Raw genomic sequence first — 23693 nt, forward strand, 5'->3', positions numbered from 1 at the left:
CCTTGTGGTTTTGTTGATTTTAATGCCTGTAACAGCATGTAAAACTGATGACTTTAAACACAAAGTTGGTTGGATTATGTTGTTAAGCCTTGAACCTCATAGAAATGTCTGTTTAATCATGAGAAAATGTATTTTAGGTGCCTACATGCAAGTTGTACTTCTCTTTGACTCTCTGCTGAAGTGAGACAGAATGGGATCATCAAAACAGCTCCCAAAAGATCTGAAAAACAAAGATTGTTCATTGTCATGGTTTAGGGGAAGGCTACAAGAAGCTTTCCCAAAGGTTTCAATTGTCAATTTCGACTGTAGGAAACGTTGTCAGGAAATGGAAGGACACAGGCAAAGTGGCAGTTAAACCCAGGCATGGCATACCAAGAAAAAAACAGGAGCGGCATAGGTGGAGGATTGTGAGAATGGTTGCACACAACCCACAGATCACCTCCAAAGACCTGCAAGAACATCTGGCTGCAGATTGTGTATCTGTACATCGTTCAACAATTCAGCGCAATTTGCACCAAAACATCTGCTTTTTATAAAGACCAAATAACTTAATTTTTGTCTCATCAGTCCAAAGCATTTTCTTCCAATATGAATCAGGCTTGTCTAAATGAGCTTTTGCATACTCCATGCAACTGTATCTGTGGCGTGGGCGCAGAAAGGGCTTCCTTCTCATCACCCGGCCATACAGATGTTTTGGTGCAAATTGCACTGAATTGTAGAACCATGTACAGATACACAATCTGCAGCCAGATGTTCTTGCAGGTCTTTGGAGGTGATTTTTGGGTTGTGTGCAACCATTCTCACAATCCGCCGCATATGCCGCTCTTGTACTTTTCTTGGTCTGCCATGCCTGAGTTTAACTGCCACTATGCCTGTGTCCTTCCATTTCCTGACAACATTCCCTACAGTCGAAATTGACAATTGAAACCTTTGGGAAAGCTTCTTGTAGCCTTCCCCTATACCATGACAATGAACAATCTTTGTTTTTCAGATCTTTTGGGAGCTGTTTTGATGATCCCATTCTGTCTCACTTCAGCAGAGAGTCAAAGAGAAGTGCAACTTGCATTTAGGCACCTAAAATACATTTTCTCATGATTAAACAGACATTTCTATGAGGTTCAAGGCTTAACAACATAATCCAACCAACTTTGTGTTTAAATTCATCAGTTTCACATGCTGTTACAGGCATTAAAATCAACAAAACCACAAGGGTACCCATATTTTTGCACAGCCAGTTTTTCACATTTTATTTTATTTCATACAACCAAATACTGCTTTTCAAAAAATCTTTGTTTGGAAAACATCCCAGTACTTAGCTGTTCCTGGTAAATTAAAGACATACCACTTTTATATTTTTTTTGTGAAAGCAGAGTCAATTATAATGCCGGCTGAGAGGGGTTCCCAAACTTTTTCATATGATTGTATATGCTGGTGTTAATATTGAAAAAAATTGCAATATGTTAAATATCGGCAATTTAAGAAATCTTTTGTATTGTAAATTATTTTAGAATTTACTAAGATTTGAAAAAAACTTTTTCCTTCGGGTTCGAAAAATGACGTAGAGCTGCACCAATACGTCATCACGTCGCTGCAAAGCCGGTCACGCTCTTTACAGGTCCATGAGTTACTACTGTTATACTGTCCCTCCAAGGATGTTATTTCGGGGGTTAACACACTTCATTTCTACCGGCAGCACACACACACACACACACACACACACACACACACACACACACACACGGACCCGGACCCGGACTCGTTCATTACTTCACTTGATTGACACACGCTACCCCTCGCTCACACACACACACACACACACTGCCGCGCGCTCGTTCACTGCGCTATTCTGTCTCCTAACACTACGATAGAAACACCCGCCAACAATTTAGAAAAAGAAAAGTCCTCCACCTCAAACAACCCATCTGTGTGGCATATGAGCTCACTGTGTAGCGACTGTGCCGTTAGACTTTGTGTCACTCGATTTTTCAAGGAAGTCATGTCATTCAGATCTAATGGTAAATGGACTTGTATAGCGCTATATCTCCGTTTATCACAGACTCAAAGCGCATTACATTGTTTTTGTACACATTCACCCAGTCACACACACATTCATACACCGATAGCAGCAGCTACCACGCAGGGTAGGCTTAGCACTAGGGTGCTAAGCTAACTAAGCCGACTATCGGGAGCAATTTGGGGTTCAGTGTCTTGCTCAGGGACACTTCGACATGTGGCGGGGAGACGAGGGATCGAACCTCCGACCCTGCACACCAGAGGCAAACACCCTACCCACTTCGCCACTGCCGCCCCGATCTTCCTGAGTGATGGCTACTAGCAGCTAGCCCCCTCCTTCACAGACACCGCGCGCCCCCTCCGTCCCGAATGTCGGCCGGCTGATGTGGGAATGTTTAAAAACAATGGTTCTAAAACAGAATTCAGAATCCATGGTCTGAATGCATTTTTCAAAATCGTCCAGTACGCTCAAACAGGGGGTGCAGAAACCCTTTAATCTATCGTTTATCTTTCTTTTCTTTCTTTCTTCCACAAACAAAAAAAATGCAACTAGACAATGCAAAGCAATTCAACATTTTACAACTGTTCAACCGACGCAATTTTATAGTAGATTAAAAAAGTAGTTTGTTAGTTTTTCCTTTGATGTTTTTTGGACCTCCACTTATGAATACTTATATATTCATTCGATAGACTGTTTGATAATCATTATTATTTATTACTAATGCAGGATCAGAACATGTCAGTTATGGTCTCTGTGGTGAAGCATTTGATGATAAAAAGCATTTGATCAGTTGTCTCTGGACTCAAAGAATGAACAATTATTTAAACTTGATTCATGACTTTAGGATTGTGTTCATTCTACAGGATCGATTGGGGGGAGATCAGAGCTAAGGAACACCAAAAATGTGAGTAATGAACCAATGGCTCTCATTCATCAAACTGTAAATAGACAAAACCTTTTCTCAAAATTAGCTTATGCTCGTTGTACTTTGTAACATTTCAAAAATATATTTCAAACACATTTTTCATGGAGCTGTCATTTCTTAAATGTTTAAGTTTTGACTACTAATGGATCTCACCTCATTCAAGATTTGATTATTGTTTAATTTCTTCTCTCTTTCACTTCTCTCCATCAGTTCACTCTGATGTCAAACTGGATGTGAAAAAAAACCTGCTGGACGACGGCAAAAAGGTGAGAGGAGCATTTGTACAGTGTGAAGTCCTCCAGTATTACTATTGCAAACTAAGATTATAGTTATTTAAACTCATTGCCATGTACAACTCTTTCTGACATGAAGCGTCATAATTACTCAAAACACAACAAAACAAAACAAAACAAAACAGTTGCCAAGTTACATGTCCCTTCCAATATCCACAGACTACTGAATGAATATGTAACCACTGTTGTCCATCAGTGTCTAGCCAATGTATTTGGTGCCAAACATCTGGTGTTTCTGTTAACATGTGAGAGGCTGACGTTACATCTGTTTGTAAGGAGCACCAAAGCCTAGACAACAAGATGTACATGTAGGCTAAGTGAGGGAGAAACCATCCTTACACTAACTGTTCATATGTTTCACCATTACAGTTTATTTAGTAGCTACTGTGTGCATCTGCCACAAGAAGTTGATGCAGATTCAGCGTTCTTTATACATGTGGAGCTGGATGTATTTTATATCACACTTTCGCTTTGGCCATTATTCTTAGAGGTTGTTATTGTGTGTGTGTGTGTGTGTGTGTGTGTGTGTGTGTGTGTGTGTGTGTGTGTGTGTGTGTGTGTCTAGCCATAGATGCTTTTCCTCATATTAAACATGGCATCAATGTGTGTTTGTCAGGTGACAGAAGCGACCCGACCGTGTGCTAGCTCAGACAGAGGAGGAGAGGCATCACCAGGAGCTTAAACCTGCAGTGTGTAGAATTTTGAGTTTTATTTCCTAGCAGATTTTGTAGAAAGTAATTATAATATCCATAAGTACATTTAATTTAGTGCATAATAGCTGAAAAACATTTTTTGAATAATTTTTTTTTCCCTTAGAAAGGGTCTCGTATATATCCATATTTCTGCATATTTTGGACCAAGGCCTAGTGCCGCCATCTTGAAAGTGTCATAGTTGGAATGTCATCAGGTGCATCGTTTAAAATGTTGTCCTTGAAGGCCACTGTAGCTTCTGTTATTATTCAAAAGGGGTGGGGTTACCCAGGGAGTGTTGCATTCTAGAACTTTGTAGAACTTTATTGATGATGTCATATTACACAGTGCACCTTTAAGGGTGGAGGAAGCGTTGTGGTAATGGCTCACATTCATTAATTTATTCAGTTCATTTGTCATTCATCTGTTTGTTCATTATTTATTTGATGTTGTAATAAGAAGCTTGTCCACTTATTCACAACAATGATTGTCCTCTGCAGCAGGACTCTAGTGACTGGACTCAAGTTGAACCTGAAGTGAACAGAACAGATGCAGACGAGGCTCCAACTTACAGGTAAAAATAATATGGCGTCACAGCAAAATCAAACTGTAGAAAGAAGTAACGCTTGGTTAGTTTCGAACACAAGTTAACTAAAATGTTTCTCAGTAAGCTTAGTTAGATAGAGAAAGAGAAAGACAGACAGATAACCTCTATTTTACCTTCACCACAATCATGTTACATAGTTTCCATGTCTTTGGTATTAAAGCTGGGGTGGAGGATTTTTGGAGAAAATGGCAGTTGGATAGAGATTCGAATCCAAATACCTCAACCGCTCCACTTGTTCTCTTTGGTCCCTCCCCTATGGTCCCTCCCTGACACTACACCAACAATGTCGTGCCAAAGTGAATGGACAGTCCCAACAGCCAATAAGAACAGAGAATCGGAGCCTCGCTCTGATTGGTCAAAGTGTACAGCTCATGTTAACTTTGACCAATCAGAAATCATATACCCCAGCTTTAGTGTACAATCTCGAACATAGTAGAATTTTTTTTTTCCTACTTCTTCTGTTCATATATTCCATTCCTTCTAATGCAGTAGTTTTTCAACACAAATTCATTAGTTTTCTCCTTCACCACTCAGTCTACAGTCAGAAGCAGGAAACTTTGAATGTAGTGTCTCCAGCCTGCGCTGGGTCTGTAAGGAAAACGTCAGCTTCAAGTTCCAGTTTCGCTCTTGGGAGGAACACATGGAGAGGATGAAAAGCATCAAATACATGCCAGCAAGCTCCCTCATGGACATCACAGTCATTGCTGGGAAGTTACATGAAGTGTACCTGCCACACTGGATCTGCATAGGTAAATGTTCAAGTTTTAAGGCGAGACACGGCAGGCAAAAACATCGTTTTTTTAGGCACTAGTCAATTTTGAGATTTTTGTCTATTTATCTTCCATGACATGTCTTCTTTCATGATAGTATAAATAAAAGGTCCAAAATATACGTTTTAGGTGTTTATTTTACCAAACCATGTCTGCTTGCGTCTGTATTTCTCTCCTAAATTCGCCAAAAGTGAGCATTCTAACGTAACATACAGCACCGCGGCCGCTGTATGAAATATATCAACCCTGGTACCGTTGGAAAGCTACATCTCTCAACTACGATGATATTGGATCCAAATATGGTCATTTCCTTTGTATCAGTAACCAATCGTGAAATTGTGAGGGGGGGATTTAATGCTAGGAACGCTATCCCATTGGCTGATGAAAATTTCTGACGATGTGATTCGCTAAAAGGCATCACGTGACATGCTTCAGGCTAACAGCGGCTAATTTAATTTTCACAAAATAAAATGGGAAAAACATCGAAAATCCGATATGTCACGAAAAACCAAAGATATCATCAACTGGCAAAGGCAAGGACACAATCGCCCTTCGGAGAGATTAAGTGTAAAAGACGTATAAATGACGATGATCACGTCGGAGAGATACCAACTGCCAGCGCATCAGAGCGCAAGATACGAGAGATGGGGAGAGAGCCTGTGCCGGCTACGGAGCAGGATGACAAGCCAGCCACACAACAGTGGCTAATAATCCACACATCTCGTATCAATGAGCTTCTGGATGGGTTGATCTGTCCAAATTGTATGGAATCTGCGCTTCATATAAGTATAGATCCTCACAATCAGGGGTTTTGTTCCAGTGTGTTGCTGGAATGTGACAAATGTACCCGGGATGAAAAAGGATACAGAAAAAGTGTATTCTCATCCTCGCGGATACAAGACTCTACCAGGAGAGATGTGGCCTTTGACATAAACACAAGAATGGTCCTTTTAGCTCATGAATTAGGACTTGGATATGCTGCCCTAAAGAAGATGTCCAAAGTATTAGGAATCCCGGGTCTCCATTTGAAAACCTATCAGAGACACGACAGGAGAGTAAAAGGTAAGGTTAAACGGCAGTTGGCCTACTAGTTCATAAAATGAAGAATTTTTAAATCTGATTTCCATGAGGCTATTTAGTCAGAAAGTAACGGCTCATTAAGTTATACACAAAAGCACCAGGAAACATTTCTACTACATATGAAATAATGAGACAATAAGCAGTGTGGCAAATTTTCCTTCATGATATTCAGGAGCTGTCCTTTGAAGTGTAACGTTGAAATAGGCTATTCTCAGATAGGCAACATTTTTTCATTGGCAACATGTGAGTCCCTGGTCTCTCTCTCTCTCCCTCTGTGAAGCCCAATGTGATGTTCACAGCTGTTTGGCTGTTTGTTAAAAATGTTTAATATCAGCGTCCCTTTATATGCTGTGTGCTTGGAATATATCCAAAAGACTTTCCACGAAAAAGACTAGATTACTAGACTTTGGACTTGTTCAAGCCAGGAGAGCTATTACACTCTGTTGGAAGAATATAGACACTGTGAATGCAGATGTTATTTATACAATTGTGTTGTGTGTCTTAGTGGCAGAGATAGAGCGAGGACTGGAGTCTTTGGATAGGAGCAGGGAGCAGATCAGGAAGGCTTATGCTGAGATCGATACCGATGTAGCAGAGTTGCTGAGGAAGGATGCAGAGGCTGTCATCAATATCAGTGTGTCTTTTGATGGTACATGGCAGAAAAGGGGCTTTACCTCAAACTATGGCATTGGTGTGTGCATTGACATCATCACAGGGCTAGTGATAGACTTTGAAGTTGTGTCGTCTTATTGCCATGCATGCATGTTGAAGGAAAGTGAGAGGCGAGAGAATAAAATTTCAGAGCAGGAGTACAGTGGCTGGAAAATATCCCATGACGATTGCGCAAAGAATTTCAACGGCTCAAGTAAAGCAATGGAACAGGAGGCAGCCAAGCGGATGTGGGCTAGATCTATCCAACGCCACAACCTGTGCTACACTGAAATGCTGTCTGATGGGGACAGCACAGCTTACAGAGCAGTAGTTGCATTGAACCCGTATCCGAATCATGAAATAAATAAACTGGAATGTATTAATCATGCACACAAGCGCATGGGAACAGCACTTCGTAAACTAAGTGCTGAGGGAAAATTGGGTGGGAAAGGAGTGGGGAAACTCACTGCCTTAAAGTGCAAAAGTTTACAAAATTATTACAGAGGGGCAGTGCTCAATAATCAGGGCTCACTTGAGCAGATGAAAACGGCCATATGGGCTGGTCTCCTCCACTCCATGTCTACAGATCAAACTCCATTACACACACGCTGCAAACCTACCTGGTGCTGGTACAGGAGAGCGGAGGAGAACGGGAAAACTCCAGACACCCATAAAAATCATTTATGTACTTTCCTGACACGGGAGGTAGGACAGAAGCTCATCCCTGTGTATCATAGGATGTCTAGTGACAGTCTGCTGCAGAGGATGCAGCATGGAGGCACACAAAATGCGAATGAGTGTCTCAACTCAGTAATTTGGTCACGATGCCCCAAAACCGTGTTTGTAGGTAAAAGTAGGGTTGAGGCTGCAGCCAGTATGGCAATTGCCACGTTTAATGAGGGAGCCACTTCAATGTTAGCTGTGATGGAGAGGCTCTGGCTTGACAGCACAGCCATCACAGTAAATGCAATAAGAGATGAGGATGTGATGCGCATTTCAAAAGCAAAGGTTGTCACAAATGCATGTGCCAAACGTAGGAGGAAGTCCTGTGATACAGCCAAAAAGGTCAAAAGGCACCAGCAAGAGGCAAAAGAATGTCCTACATATGGGGCAGGCATGGCAGATTAATTTGGGATCACTAAAAGATAAGACCATGTGACAAAAAGATACAGCTCAATAGGCATCCACAGTGATTTGAAATCCCAGTGTACCCCGTCAGTTCCTTGAATGTCTTGTGACCCCTGTGTGTGTGTTTTCTTTATATAATCCAGCAAATATGTATACTATAGTTTAAATATGTTAAGCAGTGTAATAGGGCATTGAGGGGTGTAATTAAATTAGTTATTGTTGCTATAAACAGTGATTACCTATCAGTATGTATATGAATTCACACTTTTTATCTTTAACGGCCGTTTTCTCAAAATGAGCTTTTTTCAATACTCTGCGAAGGATATCTCAACTTCTATAGCACTTACATCAACTAAACTTTCCATAATCACTCTTAGCACTATTTTAAAGGTTTTTACACAAGGATTTGTTAATATGTTGTTCATATTCGGATTTATGAGACATTTTATACTTAAAAACATGCCGAAAATGCATTTTTAAGACCTGTACATAGTATTTTTTGAATTATTAAATGAAAAAAGCCTGTATCTAAAATCTGTTGTGTAAAAACTTTGGAAACTATTTTGTTGTTAAAATGAAATAAATATCTTAACTCTGGCTGTATCCAACATCTTCATTTTTTTCGCGAAAAAAGACGCATATTTACGCATAATTGGTTAAATATTGCCAAATTTCCATATTTAATAAAACATTCAAGAAGAAAGTGTAATACAAAAAATAAATGTCTTAATGTCAGTAATCAACTGGCTAAGTTTCATGATCATATCTATAAGTTAAAAAAAATTCCCTATTCACCTGGGGTGTCTCGCCTTAAAATGTCTGATAGCATATATACAAGCAAATAATCAGGGGGGTGCTTATGATGTAGTGGTTAGAGCCCCCCCCCCCCCCCCCCCCCCCCCCCATAGAGTCTCAGTCCTCTTCACAGCAGACCCGGGTTAGAGTCTGACCTGTGGTCAGTTCCCTGCATGTCATTCCCCTCTCTGACCCATTCCATCTCTGTCTCTTTGCACTATAAATAAAAGCATTGAAAATGCCCAAAAAGTAATTTTTTTAAAATTGAAAAAAATAATTATGTCCTTTTCTTCACACTAATTGTTTGTGATTGTATTTTGTGCAGATAAAAACCCTGAAATAATAAAAGACTTTGCAGTCCTACACATCGATGACTGTGGAGATGCCGTGGAGAAAGTGTCTGAGGTCACAGCGACCCATGTCAAGTTACCTGAACCAGTTTTCTCTCTGTGGGCAGTCCTGATGAAGCTGATCGGTTTTCCTTGGAAAATACGCTGCAACGTGTTGATTTACTACCGACCCAACACACCATTCCTCAAACTACATGTTTACCTCATCCCATGCGATCAAGCTGTGAAGGAGGTGGTTAAATATCTTACTGTCAAACATGAGAAACATTAGATCTGAATTAGGGCCTGTGTTGACAAAGACAGAAAGAGTTGTACTCTCTCAGCAGATTTCTGGTAGTTGCCTGGATTTATTGATAGCTTCCTAAAACAGATCAGCTGTTTCTGAAAACTTTTACTGGAACTATTGGTATGAACTGACAATGTAGGTGTGTTGTGAATATTACTTGCTTTATGAATGAACTTAAAACACAGATGACGATAGTCACCACTAAGCAGCTTCAGGCTTATAATGCTTATTCCCCTCCAGAAAATGAACAAGGAGAAGAGGGACAACGGGTACAAAACGATCGAAAAGCCACCTCCAAAAACGTTCCTGGAAATGGAGCAAGGATTTCACCTGACAGCAGACATAGACGCAGAAATTTCCCCAAAGGTAAAGTCAGAGCCGGCCCAAGCCTTCAGGGGGCCCTAAGCGAAATATGATTAGGGGGCCCCTCTCCAATGTTAGCGCTGCTGAAACTATAGATCTTTGTTAAATATCATTCACACACCCAGTGTTTTCCGCTAGTGCCTCCACTGTGCAGCTGTGCGAAAATATTAGACAGCCAAGATTCAGACCTCCTAGAGGGGTCTGGGGGTAGGGGAGAACGGGGTAAGTAGGCACACTTTTTACTCTAGTGAGAATTGCTCATCACCAAAACATCTGTCAATAGCCATTCCTACATTAAATTGAAGCTTAAGGTGTTGGCTAGAAATGTGTGTCTCTCTTTTTTTCCAACTTATTGTAATGAAGAAGTAATTTACCATCAAAGACACTCTGACACATTGTGACAACCAACCCCATCAAGGGGTCGGTTGTCACACACTATGGGGTTGTTTGTCACAATGTTATCTTAATGGGAAAAATCTTAAAAAGAAGGCAAGGAGGCAGAACCAAATTTGAATGTTTAATTGCATTTTCAAGTTGACAAATAGGCCTACATAACATTCTGTAGCCTTGGCAGCTGGTCTAGTTTGGGATGCACTGGGTTGTTTTGATTTTGTTGCCCTTTTTTCTTTTGCTTGCTAGCTGCCTTTTCCTGCTCTATTCTTTCCTTCTCTGGGGTGTCAGTGAGGATACAGCTTGACAATTTCTTTCGTTATTGGGTTCCTTTTCTGGCTGCAGCCTTGAGATAACATGTGACAACCAACCCCCCAAAAAATTTGACGACCAACCCCAAATTGAATTTCTTGTTAGCATCAAGGCCAACAACCATCTGACAACTAATTAGCTTGCTAACCACAATCTAAACTATAGTTTACCCTTCACACTTTCTGAGGGTAACAAGTGTTTTGTTATAAACCCATTGTGTAAAAGCCTAGAAGAAAAATACTGAGAAGCAAAATATTTTGAATTTGACATGAAAAACACAAAACATCCTCTCACCTGAAATGCAGCAGTCTAACTCCAAGGAAGTCTATGTATGTGACCTCTGATCCCAATTCTGGACCTTTTTTACATCAACATTTCAGAGCTAGCGCGCTCTGGTGGCGAGATATAACGAATGTGACATCCAACCCGTGTGACAAATTACCCCGTTCTCCCCTATGCCCCCCGGGAGATTTTTTTAACCTTTTTAAAGTGAAATGCATGAATCTGGTGCAATTTGAGAGGAAAATTAAGAGGATAAATCTGAGAAATTTTGTGTGAACAAATAATTTGGAGACACTGGGTCAGACAAATTAGAAGCTACTGAAGAAGGACACATGGATTTTCCATAAAAATATTAAAATAAAATAAAATAAAATAAAATAAAATATTATGGAGGGTCCTCTGGGTTGGGCTTGGAGCTCTTTTTCTTTTACGGGACATATTTCTCTGTAATATAGTGAATGCATTTAAATGCAGTGTGAGGAACGAAGCAGAAGAACTCTGTTGTCCAGCTACTGTATCTTTTTTTCCACGGACAAGGCTGAAATAGGCTATAGACTATACACAGTGCATGGGCAACTGAGGACAGCCCCATTTCCAATTGTTTTTAAATAAACTCAATACACACTGTGCATGGATGTGAACGTGACATGATCAGATAATTTCGGATTTCCTCCCAGATGAACTGATTACATTTTTAGGCTATTAATTATCTAGACCAAAACATTTTATTCCTTGTTTGTATGATAACTCACATTTGCATAATATGATGTTAATATCAAACACACAAACTAAAAAAAAAAAAAAAGATTTTTTTTTTTTTTTTTTTTTTAGGGGGCCCCCCAGTCAGTCGGGGGCCCTAAGCGGCCGCTTAGTTCGCTTATGCCTCGGGCCGGCTCTGGGTAAAGTTTGTACTGTCTGTCATCAATTAAATGGCAGCACGGGGCCTTAGGCATTTCATTTGGCTCACTTTGACGTGATACACCGGCATGTTTTACTGTCACCGTAGCGTTTAGCCAGACAGTTATTAACCTGGTTTGATCAGGGGACTCCTTTGTTTGTTTACTCCTGAACTTGACTAACTCCTCTCTTTTATGTTGTATTTGTTTAGGAGGATGAGGGGGTAACTCTCAGACATGACAGCAGTGACCCAAGTTTCTTTGAAGTTTACATTGAACAACAGCCAGACAGAGACTTCTGTCTCTGTCTTTCACTCCTAAAACCGTCACCCTCCTCTGTGCCTTCAGCAGTATGGGAAAGGAAAATTCGAAAAGGTTAGTAGGTATTGTTACACCACTCAGACATTAGTAGTGTATAAAAGTTCAGTTGGATTCATCCACAGCAAGACTTATCACAAAGCAGCGAATTCAAGAGTACATCCCCGCGTACACACACATTCCATGTTATATCATGGCTCTGACTACAACCTGAAAGTGTCTTATTCAGCAATTCACTACTGATGTAGCCACCGACTGGCAAGGTGCAGAAATGCATAACCTTTAATAAAACTATATGCCTCAATGCATTACTAAACAGAATACAGATTAAATTATATATTACGGGTAGACAAATAAAAATAGTTTTACAAGCGGTATTTCCAGGTGCTACATTCTCAAACAATATTACTGCTCTATGAAAGCATTCTGTGTTATACCTGGAACTAGATATGTAATAGATTCCATGTCAATAAGAAATGAAAGAGAGACAAGTAATGTCCAAACACCTAGGCATACTGAAAATAAACTTGCTGCTGTGTAGGTTTACTAATGTACTTGTAGCAATGTGTTTTGTGTTGACGTGCCATCTCATACATTCTAGTGAGAGGAAATTACAGTTAACTTATTCTATGAAAAGTGAGATACTTTGAAATATACTGCTATTTTCTATTTATTAGCTGCCCCTTGGTGCCTTCTTTCATTCCCAAGTTTAGTTTTATTTCCCACTGTTATGTAGATGAAATGCAGCTATATGTTACCAATTTTGCCAAACAATAATTCTCAGAAATCGAATCTTGAAGAGTGTGTATGTGCTGTTGAGGACTGGAGGTCATCTAGCTTCCTGATCCTAAATGCAGATAAAACTAAACTGTTAACGGTTGGTCCTCCTGGCAAGAGTTGCCTGTTACAGGACAACACGGCCCCGACATTATATATTTCCCATAACCTCTCCATCAAAAACCTTGGTGTCACTTTTGTTTCCTCTCTTGCATTCTACCTGCATATTAAAGATATTTCTAGATTAGTATTGTTAATGCAAAACATAGAACCACAACATAAGCTGTCCATATTTAGCTCTGTTTTGCATTTTATTTCAGATGACTATCAAATCCCTGCTCGTTCAGAAGGTAAGATACTGCATGTGTGTGTGTGTGTGTGTGTTCGTGTTTGTGTGTGTGTGTTTGTGTGTGTGTGTGTGTTTGGGGAAGTTCAAACATGACAAAGCAGGTCTGTAAGTACATTATTATCATGTTTCTATACAACAATTCATATTTGTGTTATCTGAACAGAAAAGAGGAAAACAATTTAAATTTAAACGAACACAACTTGAAAGTTTAAATAAAATACTATTAAACACTGATATCAGATCGAAGCAGATTTGGAGCGTTTTCATTTAGAATGCTGATTGATTTGAGAGCGATGTCTTAACCATCTCTACAGCTATCTTTGGTTCAGTAGTGGTCACAGCGTAGCATGAAATACATCTGTTTTACTGTGTGTAGAAACAGGACTATGCACAAACACTAGACTAAGGCAGATCCTTTATTCAGTTATTTTACTTTTCTCTTCATTTCTTTCAGCTGCAGGCCCCTCAGCTGGAGCAGCTGGAGTCAATCTCATGGCAGACGGTAGGTGGACATGTAGTGAGACGTCTCCTCTGTAAATGACTTGTTCTCATAAAAACTTTCTTCATTGGTTATTTAACTTGAGCCTGTCCTGACATCACTGAGTGTAGTTTGATGACATCATATTTCTGTCTCAAAGTGATTGTTAGTGCATAAACAAAACAAAGAAATTAGACTGTTTTCGTGGACGTGTAAAAGTTCCTCGTAGCTCCTTAATTGAATAAACAAAGTGTTTTCCTGGTTATCCTCCAGGTCCAACCAGGGACGTCCCACAGAGTGTCCCCGCTGAGCGCAGGCTGTTCTCAGCTCGGCCCGAGTTCATCCAGAGAGCGTCTGAGCCTGTTCTGAACCAGCTTCTGGATAAACTCCTGCAGCGCGGTGTAATAAACGAGAGTGAGAGGGAGTCAGCCGGAGCTAAAGCCCGAGCAGACAAAGCAGCAGACCTGATCGACATGGTGCGAAAGAAGGGAGAAGCAGCCAGCTCCGAGCTGATCGCTGCTCTCTGTCAAATGGATCCATATCTCTCCAGAGGGCTGAACCTCAGCTGAAGCAACAGTCTGGTGGGTTCACTACTTATTGTTATGCAGAAAGTAGATGTCTGGATCTTAAAGCCTGTGTTTTTAATATGAGCATTTTACAATCAAATTTCAAGGAAAGAAAAGTCTTCCCTCTGATTTTTGGTTGGATGTTGAGCAGGAAAAATATTTTATGAAGAGGTTATATCTGCAGACTGAACTGAAAACTACAGAAACAGATGCTGATACCCTATAAGACCTCACATGAGACAGGTTTTTTTTAATAATGGCATTTTTTCAACGTGTAAAATGTGTAATTAAGTGTGGTCAGACAACTTTAAAAGCCAATGAAAACAAAGAACCAGAACAGCTTTTGAAGTTAAAGTTCCAGATGAATGTAAAAGCCTCGACTCAGTAGTTACTGATCCTGCTGTAAAGACAACAACCAGAAAGATCAGCTGTTTGTTACGCTCACCTTCAAGACATTCCTTCATGACACAGTCGACTTTTAAACTAAGAATCTTCGTCGACAAACATAGAAGGGAAAAGACCACTTGAATCAGAAGAACATTAGGAATGTTTTATTTTGTAATAGACAGTGTGTAGAGACAGAGATGAAATGTGTCAGAGAGGGGAATGACATGCAGAGAACGACCCGGGCTGGATTCTAACCCGGGTCTGCTGTGAAGAGGACTGAGAATCTATAGAGGGCGGGGGCTATAACCTCTAAACCATGAGCGCCCCCGAACATTTAGAATTGAAACCTTTCAACTCACATAAACATATCTTTGTGTCCGTCTTTACATTTGACTTTCTATGTAATCGCGCCGCCTCTAAAATCTGCTTTGCATTGTGTCTGAACACCAGTAAAGTTCCCACTCAGGAAGCTGTATGGCACATTGACCAGGTTCAGTCCTACAGTCGCACACAGATAACAGTCAGACCAGTTTCTGTAACTAAATGCTCTGGCTGTTTAAACTCTGCTAATCTAATAAAATGATGCTCCAACAATGGCCGCCTCCATGTCTTTAATTGGGTTCAAAACACTTTGGTTTGTATTGTTTTCATCATAACCTTTAAAAGGAACTTTTAAATATTTCTGAAACAGTCTCATTTTTCCTCTGATGATCATAAATAACATGAAACAGCAAACGAGACCATCAGTGTAAAAGAATGCTATTTTTATAAAGTCTTTCTTAATGCCTTTGTCATGGGTATACGCTCACCCAGAAACAACCGTTTGCCTAGTAAAAACACTACCGCTTTTGTCCAAAGGGGGCGCTAGAATTAACACACTGAAAGTTTCACGGAGCAACTCTAAAATGAGTAAAGTCTGTGTGCAGCAGCTTAATAGCAGAAGGAATAATTGATTCTGGATAGGGGCGCATTGTGACATGGGGCGCATTGTGACATTGTGACATTGTGACATCGGCCTGAAGGCAATAGAGAGAAATTTGTGGAAAGAACGTGGTCTGGTTGGCTGATAATTTTTTGCTTTCTCAGCCGCCTGCTTCTCCCAAATTGTGCCCAAGTCCTTCTGCTGGACTCCAATCTTTGAGCACACTCTGACTTTACTATTTAGACTGTTCCATACTGTCACAGACAACCCGTTAAACTAGCAAATCAAACGGCTTTCGATAGAAGAACGGTAAAAGTTACACAAAATTGTATCACAGACAATAAAATAACTTAGCTTATGGACATAACCCATTTGTGAGAGATCTATCAAATAAACACTATCGGTGTTTGTGCAGTGGTGCTGCAATTAGTACAATTATTAACGGCAAATAAATGCAACCAAATACATACATGCATATAGTTTTGCAGAATGTTTTTTGTTGCCCTGGGCTGTATGTAAATAATTAAGAATAATTTAAAAAACAACTTTAAGCCTATTAGGGAAATTGGTTAAGTCTTGACCTGTAGTGTGTGTGTGTGTGTGTGTGTGCAGCAAGATCTCTTTTATACAGTGTTTATGAGCTAGACACTATTGGCACTGCACACACACACACACACACACACACACACACACACACACACACACACACGTACACGTACACGTCCAATAGAAGCACATACTTTAAGACGATGTGACATTGGTTTTGCAAAACTAAATACAACAATGTGCAACTTCACCAATAAATCGCACCAAATCTACCTAAACTATGAGTATGAAAACAACCTTAACCATTAACCCTAACCAGCAGCAGCAGCAGCAGCAGCAGTCTCCAGTTTGAATATATTCTCCTGATGAGGTGCAGTTTGTTGTTCCTCTTCTCTCTCTCCTTCTCATCATCGACTGCCTCAAAGCATTCTGTGTAATCTGGGAATTCTTCTTCTTCTTCTTTACCAAAGTGTAGACGTTCTCCTGTGACAAAATAATACTGCAATCACTTTTACCTACATTTCTCTGGAAAAAAAGTGAAAATAATTGTATTTCAATAAACGTCCTTTCAGTTAAGTATTTTTTTTTTCCTATTCTATCTGACGTGAATGTTGCATTTTCCAGGTTGAGCTCATTTTAATTCCTTTAATAAACTGTTGGCTAGTTTAATCTAAAGCAATGCTGTATAGTTAGTTACATTGTATAATTGTATAGAGAGTATAAGGAATACAAGAAGCTAATATAATAAATGTTATTTTTTTAACTATGGAAAAGGGGTAGGATTAAATAAGTTTATACTTCTGCCTACTCCTTTTCAGGCATATCATATCAATATATGTACGGTAATCTGTTTTCTTTTTGTGAATGATTTAATCATAATTTGTTTATTGTATTTTCATGCTTTTCATTTTGTTTTTGTATTATTTTGATATGTCTGAAATAAATTCAATTCAATTCAATTCAAAACATACCACGGATACTGAGTTCTGATGTGTTTGAACAGCGGACACGTCTGGTGAAGTCTGGATGTGGGACAGACTGTTACTCCTGGTGGCAGGTGCATTCAGGTCTTTTGATGTTTCTTCGTTTCACTATCAGTCAATCAATCAATCAATCAATCAATCAATCAATAACCTTTATTTTCACTGGAAAGACACTGAGGTTTTTCCCTCATTTACATTGTTGATGAGCAAACACAATAAACACAATCACAAGGATAACACATAATGAACAGAGAAAACAGAAATAAAATAGGACAAAAATGTATATATATTAATTTAAATAAAGTATATTAAATACAATACAAATAGTGTGGATAAAATAAGATGAAATGAACAATGAATTCAGCTAAAACAGTTACAGTGAGATGTGTTCAATAGAGAGATGACTGTGTCTAGTTTTGTGGAGACTTATAAACACACAGTACAGTGATGTAAGATATTAGAGTTACTCCAATGTAGAATTGTATTCACTGATTACAGTTACTATTTTGCCTCAGGGGGCGAATCAGTCTGTACAGAATGCAGTGTATTATGCTGTATTTACCTTGAAACGGATTTTTTAAATTTAATTAAAAAATGTTTTTAAAGTTGCATTAGTGGCGCCATACCCGTCGCTATGGGCGGGCCATAGGGGGCCGGGCCCGCCCCCAGAAATGCTTGTGCCCCCCCACTTGGGGCACAGATCTCTCAAAAAAAATGACTTTCATTTTTATTTTATACTATCATAGTAGCTAATTTTGTGTTGATAAATACTAATGTTGCATTCTTTATCATCAAAACATTTAAAATATAAATAAACGATGGTGTGATTTTGTTTGATTGATGGGAGTCTATCTACACTGCAACAGCCTATCACGGCCTTACTGAAAAGAAAGTAGGCTACGTAACTACGTCAATGTAGCCGCTCAACAGTTACCGCGCATTTTGAAAGTGAAGCTGGATGAGTTTTCGCCGGCTTACTATTTCATTTCTAGTTCATCATAATCGATATTCGGTAACGGTTGAAAAGCCCACCAACAGTCTCCTCTGCCAAATCGGATCGTCAAACTGTCACTTTTCGAGCCGCATGACAGACTACAATCCGAAATTATGGACTTGTTCAGCGCGGTGACACTTCTGATTGCGTAAAGCCACAGTTTTGCACTGTGGGAACTCTGCGCTCCTTCAGCCACGGCCATCGAGGTTGTGCAGGAGACCGACCCCGGTCCAAGCAAGAGAAGACGCACAATTTACAAGAACCTGCGCGGATTTGCAGTTGAGGAAACAGTTGGTCCGTCAGAAAGTGACAGACGAAAAGACTGAGTTCAAGAGTATTTTACAGTGTTATTGATGCTGTGCAAGGAGAGATGGATGCGTGTTTTGGAGAGCACAGTAGCGAGCTCATTGGCGCACTGGCTGCTTTGAACCCGGAGGCCGAAATGTTGATGAGGAGGTTGAGCTCGGAGAAACGCCGCCTCCCGCTGTACTGATAGAAGGGACTGGAGAGAGCACAGCCCTGCCTCCACTCAAAGTAGGCTACTGTGTGTGTGTGTGTGTGTGTGTGTGTGTGTGTGTGTGTGTGTGTGTGTGTGTGTGTGTGTGTGTGTGTGTGTGTGTGTGTGTGTGTGTGTGTGTGTGTGTGTGTGTGTGTGTGTGTGTGTGTGTGTGTAATGGCAATGCATAGGCTATCCCTCTGTTGACTGCTTTAAAATGCAATGTTTGAGATATGCGTCTGGTGTTAGGCTACATCTAATATGTTGAATAGTCAAGTGTTTTATGGATATTCATAACATTGCTTCTATGTAATGTAGGCCTATTGCTTTAAATTATGAGGACTGATGTTATAGGCTAGGCTACCGCTGTTGGTTAGTTTAACGTGATGATTACGTGCTGCGCGAATAGAGTATAGGACTATTAAAAATATACACTGTATGTAGGCTAATAATAATTGTGCCCCCCTATGCATTTCATATGCCCCCCTTAAGACTGAGGTCTGGCGACGGGTCTGTTACGAGGAACTTTTAAATATTTCTGAAACTGTCTAATTTCTACTGTGATGATCATAAACTACATGTAACAGCAAACGAGACCATCAGTGCAAATAATACTATATATATAGTTTTTCTTAATGCCTTTGTCATGGGTATACGCTCACCCAGGAACAACAGCTGGCGTGGTAAAAACACTACCGCTTTTGTCCAAAGGGGGGGCAAGAATTCACAACAACGGAAAGTTCCTCGGAGCACCGTTTAAACAAATGGGAAATAAACGTCAGACTTAACCTGAAAGAACACCTTGCATTGAAAATCCAAAAGGTATTCCATAGACTCCGTTCTTCTAAATGGACCGGGTTCCATAGCTCAAAATTCCTGCGAGGAAACGACAAAAAGGAGCATGAAACGAGATCCGCTTTATAACACATCTGAGCCATTTACTAACATTATGTAATACTCGTGTCCACCACAAGATGGCGGACATGTCATGAACAAGAATCTGGTTGAGTTTGTAGAAAAACATAACCAGAGAATATCATCATGTTAGTGAAATCAGGGGGTCAGCGTCAAATATTAATTATGACTTCTATATTCTCCATGCCTCATACATCTTACATAACTTTGTGTTTATCAATTTAGTCTTACCACTGTTAAATGTGACCAATAACATAAAATGCTTCCCAGTATTGTAGGCAGGAATGTAACTTTGTAAATATAAACTTGAAAAAAAATTTTTTTAGAGGCATATTGCAGGCACCATTTATTTTCATTAAAACCTAAGAAAATTCAAGTCCGTCCATGCGCCTTTTAAATAAAATAAAAGAGCGAGAGTTTCCCCAAGTTAAAACACGACAACAGACGCAGTAGCCTGCGGCTCAGGTAGCACTTATATAGGCCTATTATAAAGCCTATATGTAGGCCTATAGCAGGACTCAAACGTCACAGTATGAGACACTATTATTTATTTGATACATTACCATTCCTGCGCACGTCAAGGGACTACAACACCGGCACTGGAGTCTAGTTTGGCTGTGCAGGTTGAGGTTGAAACACTTTATAGGCTTACCTGTATACACACCATGGACCTATTATGGTTTACACGCCCCCTCGCGACTGGAAGACAGCCGTGACGTTAGCGGAGAGGCGGGGGGAAAACGTCCACCTGCTATAAATGCCCCGACGTCAAATAATAGTTCACTCACTGCGTTCTCTGCAGACAAGCCCACCTGTGATGTGAGTGGATATGGCTATTCCTATGTTAGCCACTAGAGAGCGCTACAGCCTCTCTCTGTGTGTGTGTGTGTGTGTGTGTGTGTGTGTGTGTGTGTGTGTGTGTGTGTGTGTGTGTGTGTCACTAGAGAACGCAACAGCCTCTGTGTAGTTCAAAAGGTTAATTACTTCTGTGTGAGCTCAGTACGTTGATATGATGCAATGTCCGTTTACATATTAAACAGTCAACTCTACAGCATGAGTCCGTGAGTTGATGATAACAAATAAGTAAGGATTCATGACAGCACCTCTTCCTCGTTTCTCTCACATTTTTTAGATTATTTTCATAAGGTTATACGTACTGCTAGTGTCAACAACATGTTCAAGGCATTTTGAGAGCGGGAGAGAGAGAGCTATTTAAAGCTATAATAAACTGACTATTTTGTTTATTTAGGTAACGCATTATGAAAAATAATGTGCATGGGGAATAAAGTAAGCAAAAAAAATTGCTGCGCGCGCTATCCTATTCCCTCTTGGGCTAAGCCCCGGATGTTTCAGAAACCTAGAAACGCCGCTGCCTACACGTGAAGAGGATGAGTAGTAGCCTACAGTATGCAGGTAAACGTGGTTGCAGCGTGCAAGATCAGATCTATATTAATAGTGAGGGATGATGATATGCAGCCTATTCTTACATGTTTAAAACAAGAAATCGGCGCATTTTAAACGACAAATAAAATGTACAATGGAAATAATTGAATGTTTTGGTGTTAGATGGTTACTGACACAATATGACTGATGATGTTATTGTTCATCAGAGTTCTGTGGACAAGCTGTTTTGTCACTCACAACTCGTTAGCGCCCCCCTACGGCGAGAAGTAAGAACTGCTGAGATGAGTCTGCAGTGACGTAACCATACGTTTATGAGGCGAACACAAATATCTATGCCATGAACCAAACCTGAGAAAAATCTAATGAATTTGTAAAAAAAAAAAAAAAAAGTTTATGATGCGTTCAATGGCAATATAATATGTCAGTAATGTAGGTTTCAGTAGGAGTTCACATTTATTCACAGAGATAAAGTGTAGACTAATGTATCCCCTATGACCATACATTTCTCCTACACCAAAACAGATATACATGTATTTATAATTCACTTTTGTTTTACTGATCAAATATTTAGAAAAACTTTGATTGAACCTTATTTTCATACACTTTACTGTATTCTATTAACCACAATTCATTCTTAAAATAAAAATTAAATAAAACAGACCATCTCGCTTTGTTTTTTATTTTTTTAATTTTAATCCAACATCACATTTTTCACCAAAGAAAGAGAAAACATTTTTTTTTAGAGACTGTATAATGATTACTGCAGACAAGCATTTGAACATTTTTGACCAAATAAAAACACACAAATAAAAACACATATAAAAAGGATTTTCCATTGTAAAAAAAACTGACGAAAAAAACAACAGCAATTTCAGGCAATGATAAGGTAATATCTGGGACCATAACATCTTATTTGAAATGTAAAATGTTCCGTTAAATGTTTTTTTATTGAAGATGATGAATTGATTCATATCGTTCCTACAGTTATGCTAATAAGCATCTAGGAAACAATTTATTTATTTTTTCTGTTAAGATTTTTTTTTTGGCATTTTCAAGCTCTATTAGACAGTACAGAGTTGAAATGGGGAGACAGACAGAGAGAGAGAGAGAGAGAGAGAGAGAGAGAGGGGGTGACATGCAGTAAAGGTCCACAGATCGGATTTGAACCCGCGACCACTGCAAAGAAGGCCGGAGCCGATATGGTACACGCTCTATCCACTACACCACCGGAGCGCTCAAGGAAACTAATTTCTAAACAACATTTCTCCTCTGGACCGTTCATCTCCGATCCTCAGATTATGGCAGATTTTATGAACTGAAAAGAGAGAAAAGAGAAAGCAGTGAAATAACACATTGTTTAATATGAAAAAAATAGGTAATTAAAAAAAGAGTACTTATTTTATAATGTGACTCTTTTTAAACAAAATATACTTTGTAGATGCATTTTATTTTTTCCTAAAGTTGCTACGAGGAACTTTTAAATATTTCTGAAACAGCCTAATTTTTCCCTCTGATGATCATGAATTACATGTAACAGCAAACGAGACCATCAGTGCAAAGAATACTATTTTTATATAGTTTTTCCTAATGCCTTTGTCAAATTCAATATTTTTAAGTATGAAATTTAGTAATATTTTGAGAATATAAAATTCATTTTTTTTAATGCTCTTAAGACCCTGAATATGAACCCTGTTGGAAGCATTAAAGGTTTACAGTGTATATTGCTTCTAAAACATTTCCCCTCACCTGGACGAGAGAGAAGCTGGCCACTTGGCAGTCACACGGCACATTGAGCAGACGGGCCTGGAAACGATCTGAGGCAACAGGCAACAACATATCAGAATCTGCAATCCTTTTTTTTTAATTACATTTTTTTTAAATATTTTATTATATTTTTTTATACTTTATTTTTTACAGTGTGTTAAACCAAGGTGATACAGGGACAGAGACAGACAGACAGACAGACAGACAGACAGACAGACAGACAGACAGACAGACAGACAGACAGACAGACAGAAAGGTAGGCAGACAGATACACACACACAAACACACACACAAACAAACACACACAGAGACAGACAGACCTAGGCACAGAAACTTTAGAATATCATAAGAAGGAACAGAAATATAATAGGTTTATAAACAGCAGGCCTACGTAGTACATTAGTTTGCCGTTACCTTTGAGAATCTGAAGTTTGGTCAGGAGCGCCACATACAGGCAGACAGGCAGACAGACAGACAGACAGACAGACAGACAGACAGGTTTGCCGTTACCTTTGAGGATCTGAAGTTTGGTCAGGAGCGCCACATACTCGTCGTAGTCGATGCCGCCGTGGGACCGATGTTCGTTCCACAGAATCCTGAAGGTTTTATCGTCTAACTTGAAGTCTGAGAGAAAAAGAAATTAAGCAATTAAAGCTGGGGTATATTAATATTGGCTGTTGGGACTGTCCATTCACTTTGGCACGACTTTGTTGGTGTAGAGCGTGTCAGGGAGGGACCATAGGGGAGGGACCAAAGAGAACAAGTGGAGCGGTTGAGGTATTTGGATTCGAATCTCTAGCCCAACTGCCATTTTCTCCCCAAATCTTCCACCCCAGCTTTAAATAAATGAATCCAGACTGATTGGCCACAGCCTAGGGTCTGTAAACTAAGGGGTAATTCAGTATAATTATTTTTATTTGATTTTATTTTATTAACAACACAAGCAAACAAACAAAACAACA

The 23693-nt window shown here is 39.6% G+C and overlaps 2 protein-coding genes across 15 annotated transcripts in view; one reads left to right on the top strand and one right to left on the bottom strand.

Annotated features, from left to right (window-relative positions):
• LOC307260010 (NACHT, LRR and PYD domains-containing protein 12-like) overlaps positions 1–15291 on the top strand; it is a 78030-nt gene extending 62739 nt beyond the window's left edge. For 6 of the 10 annotated variants that reach the window (XM_080040112.1, XM_080040110.1, XM_080040115.1 and 3 more), the window contains 10 exons: positions 2878–2918; positions 3150–3205; positions 4423–4496; positions 5064–5278; positions 9279–9535; positions 9830–9955; positions 12045–12207; positions 13248–13277; positions 13731–13778; positions 14028–15291. In XM_080040112.1, the coding sequence (XP_079896238.1) occupies positions 2878–2918; positions 3150–3205; positions 4423–4496; positions 5064–5278; positions 9279–9535; positions 9830–9955; positions 12045–12207; positions 13248–13277; positions 13731–13778; positions 14028–14323 (1306 nt within the window). In that variant the 3' untranslated portion in view covers positions 14324–15291. Of the gene's footprint in view, positions 1–2877; positions 2919–3149; positions 3206–3848; positions 3922–4422; positions 4497–5063; positions 5279–9278; positions 9536–9829; positions 9956–12044; positions 12208–13247; positions 13278–13730; positions 13779–14027 lie in introns of those variants that run through there. The other 4 variants (XM_080040113.1, XR_013845171.1, XR_013845172.1 and 1 more) reach the window with 4 other exon arrangements.
• LOC307260013 (uncharacterized protein) overlaps positions 1–23693 on the bottom strand; it is a 491510-nt gene that overhangs the window by 457207 nt on the left and 10610 nt on the right. For 3 of the 5 annotated variants that reach the window (XR_013845173.1, XR_013845174.1, XR_013845175.1), the window contains exons 12-14: positions 23242–23355; positions 22714–22781; positions 22195–22282 (exon numbers count right to left, since the gene is read on the bottom strand). Coding sequence is in view for 2 of the 5 variants with exons in the window: in XM_080040121.1 (XP_079896247.1) it covers positions 22259–22282; positions 22714–22781; positions 23242–23355 (206 nt within the window). In the remaining 3 variants the exon portion in view is untranslated. Of the gene's footprint in view, positions 1–21632; positions 22283–22713; positions 22782–23241; positions 23356–23693 lie in introns of those variants that run through there. The other 2 variants (XM_080040121.1, XM_080040120.1) reach the window with 1 other exon arrangement.

Source organism: Ammodytes marinus, assembly GCF_949987685.1.
Source record: "Ammodytes marinus genome assembly, chromosome: 13".
Classification (NCBI taxonomy): Eukaryota; Metazoa; Chordata; class Actinopteri; order Uranoscopiformes; family Ammodytidae; genus Ammodytes; species Ammodytes marinus.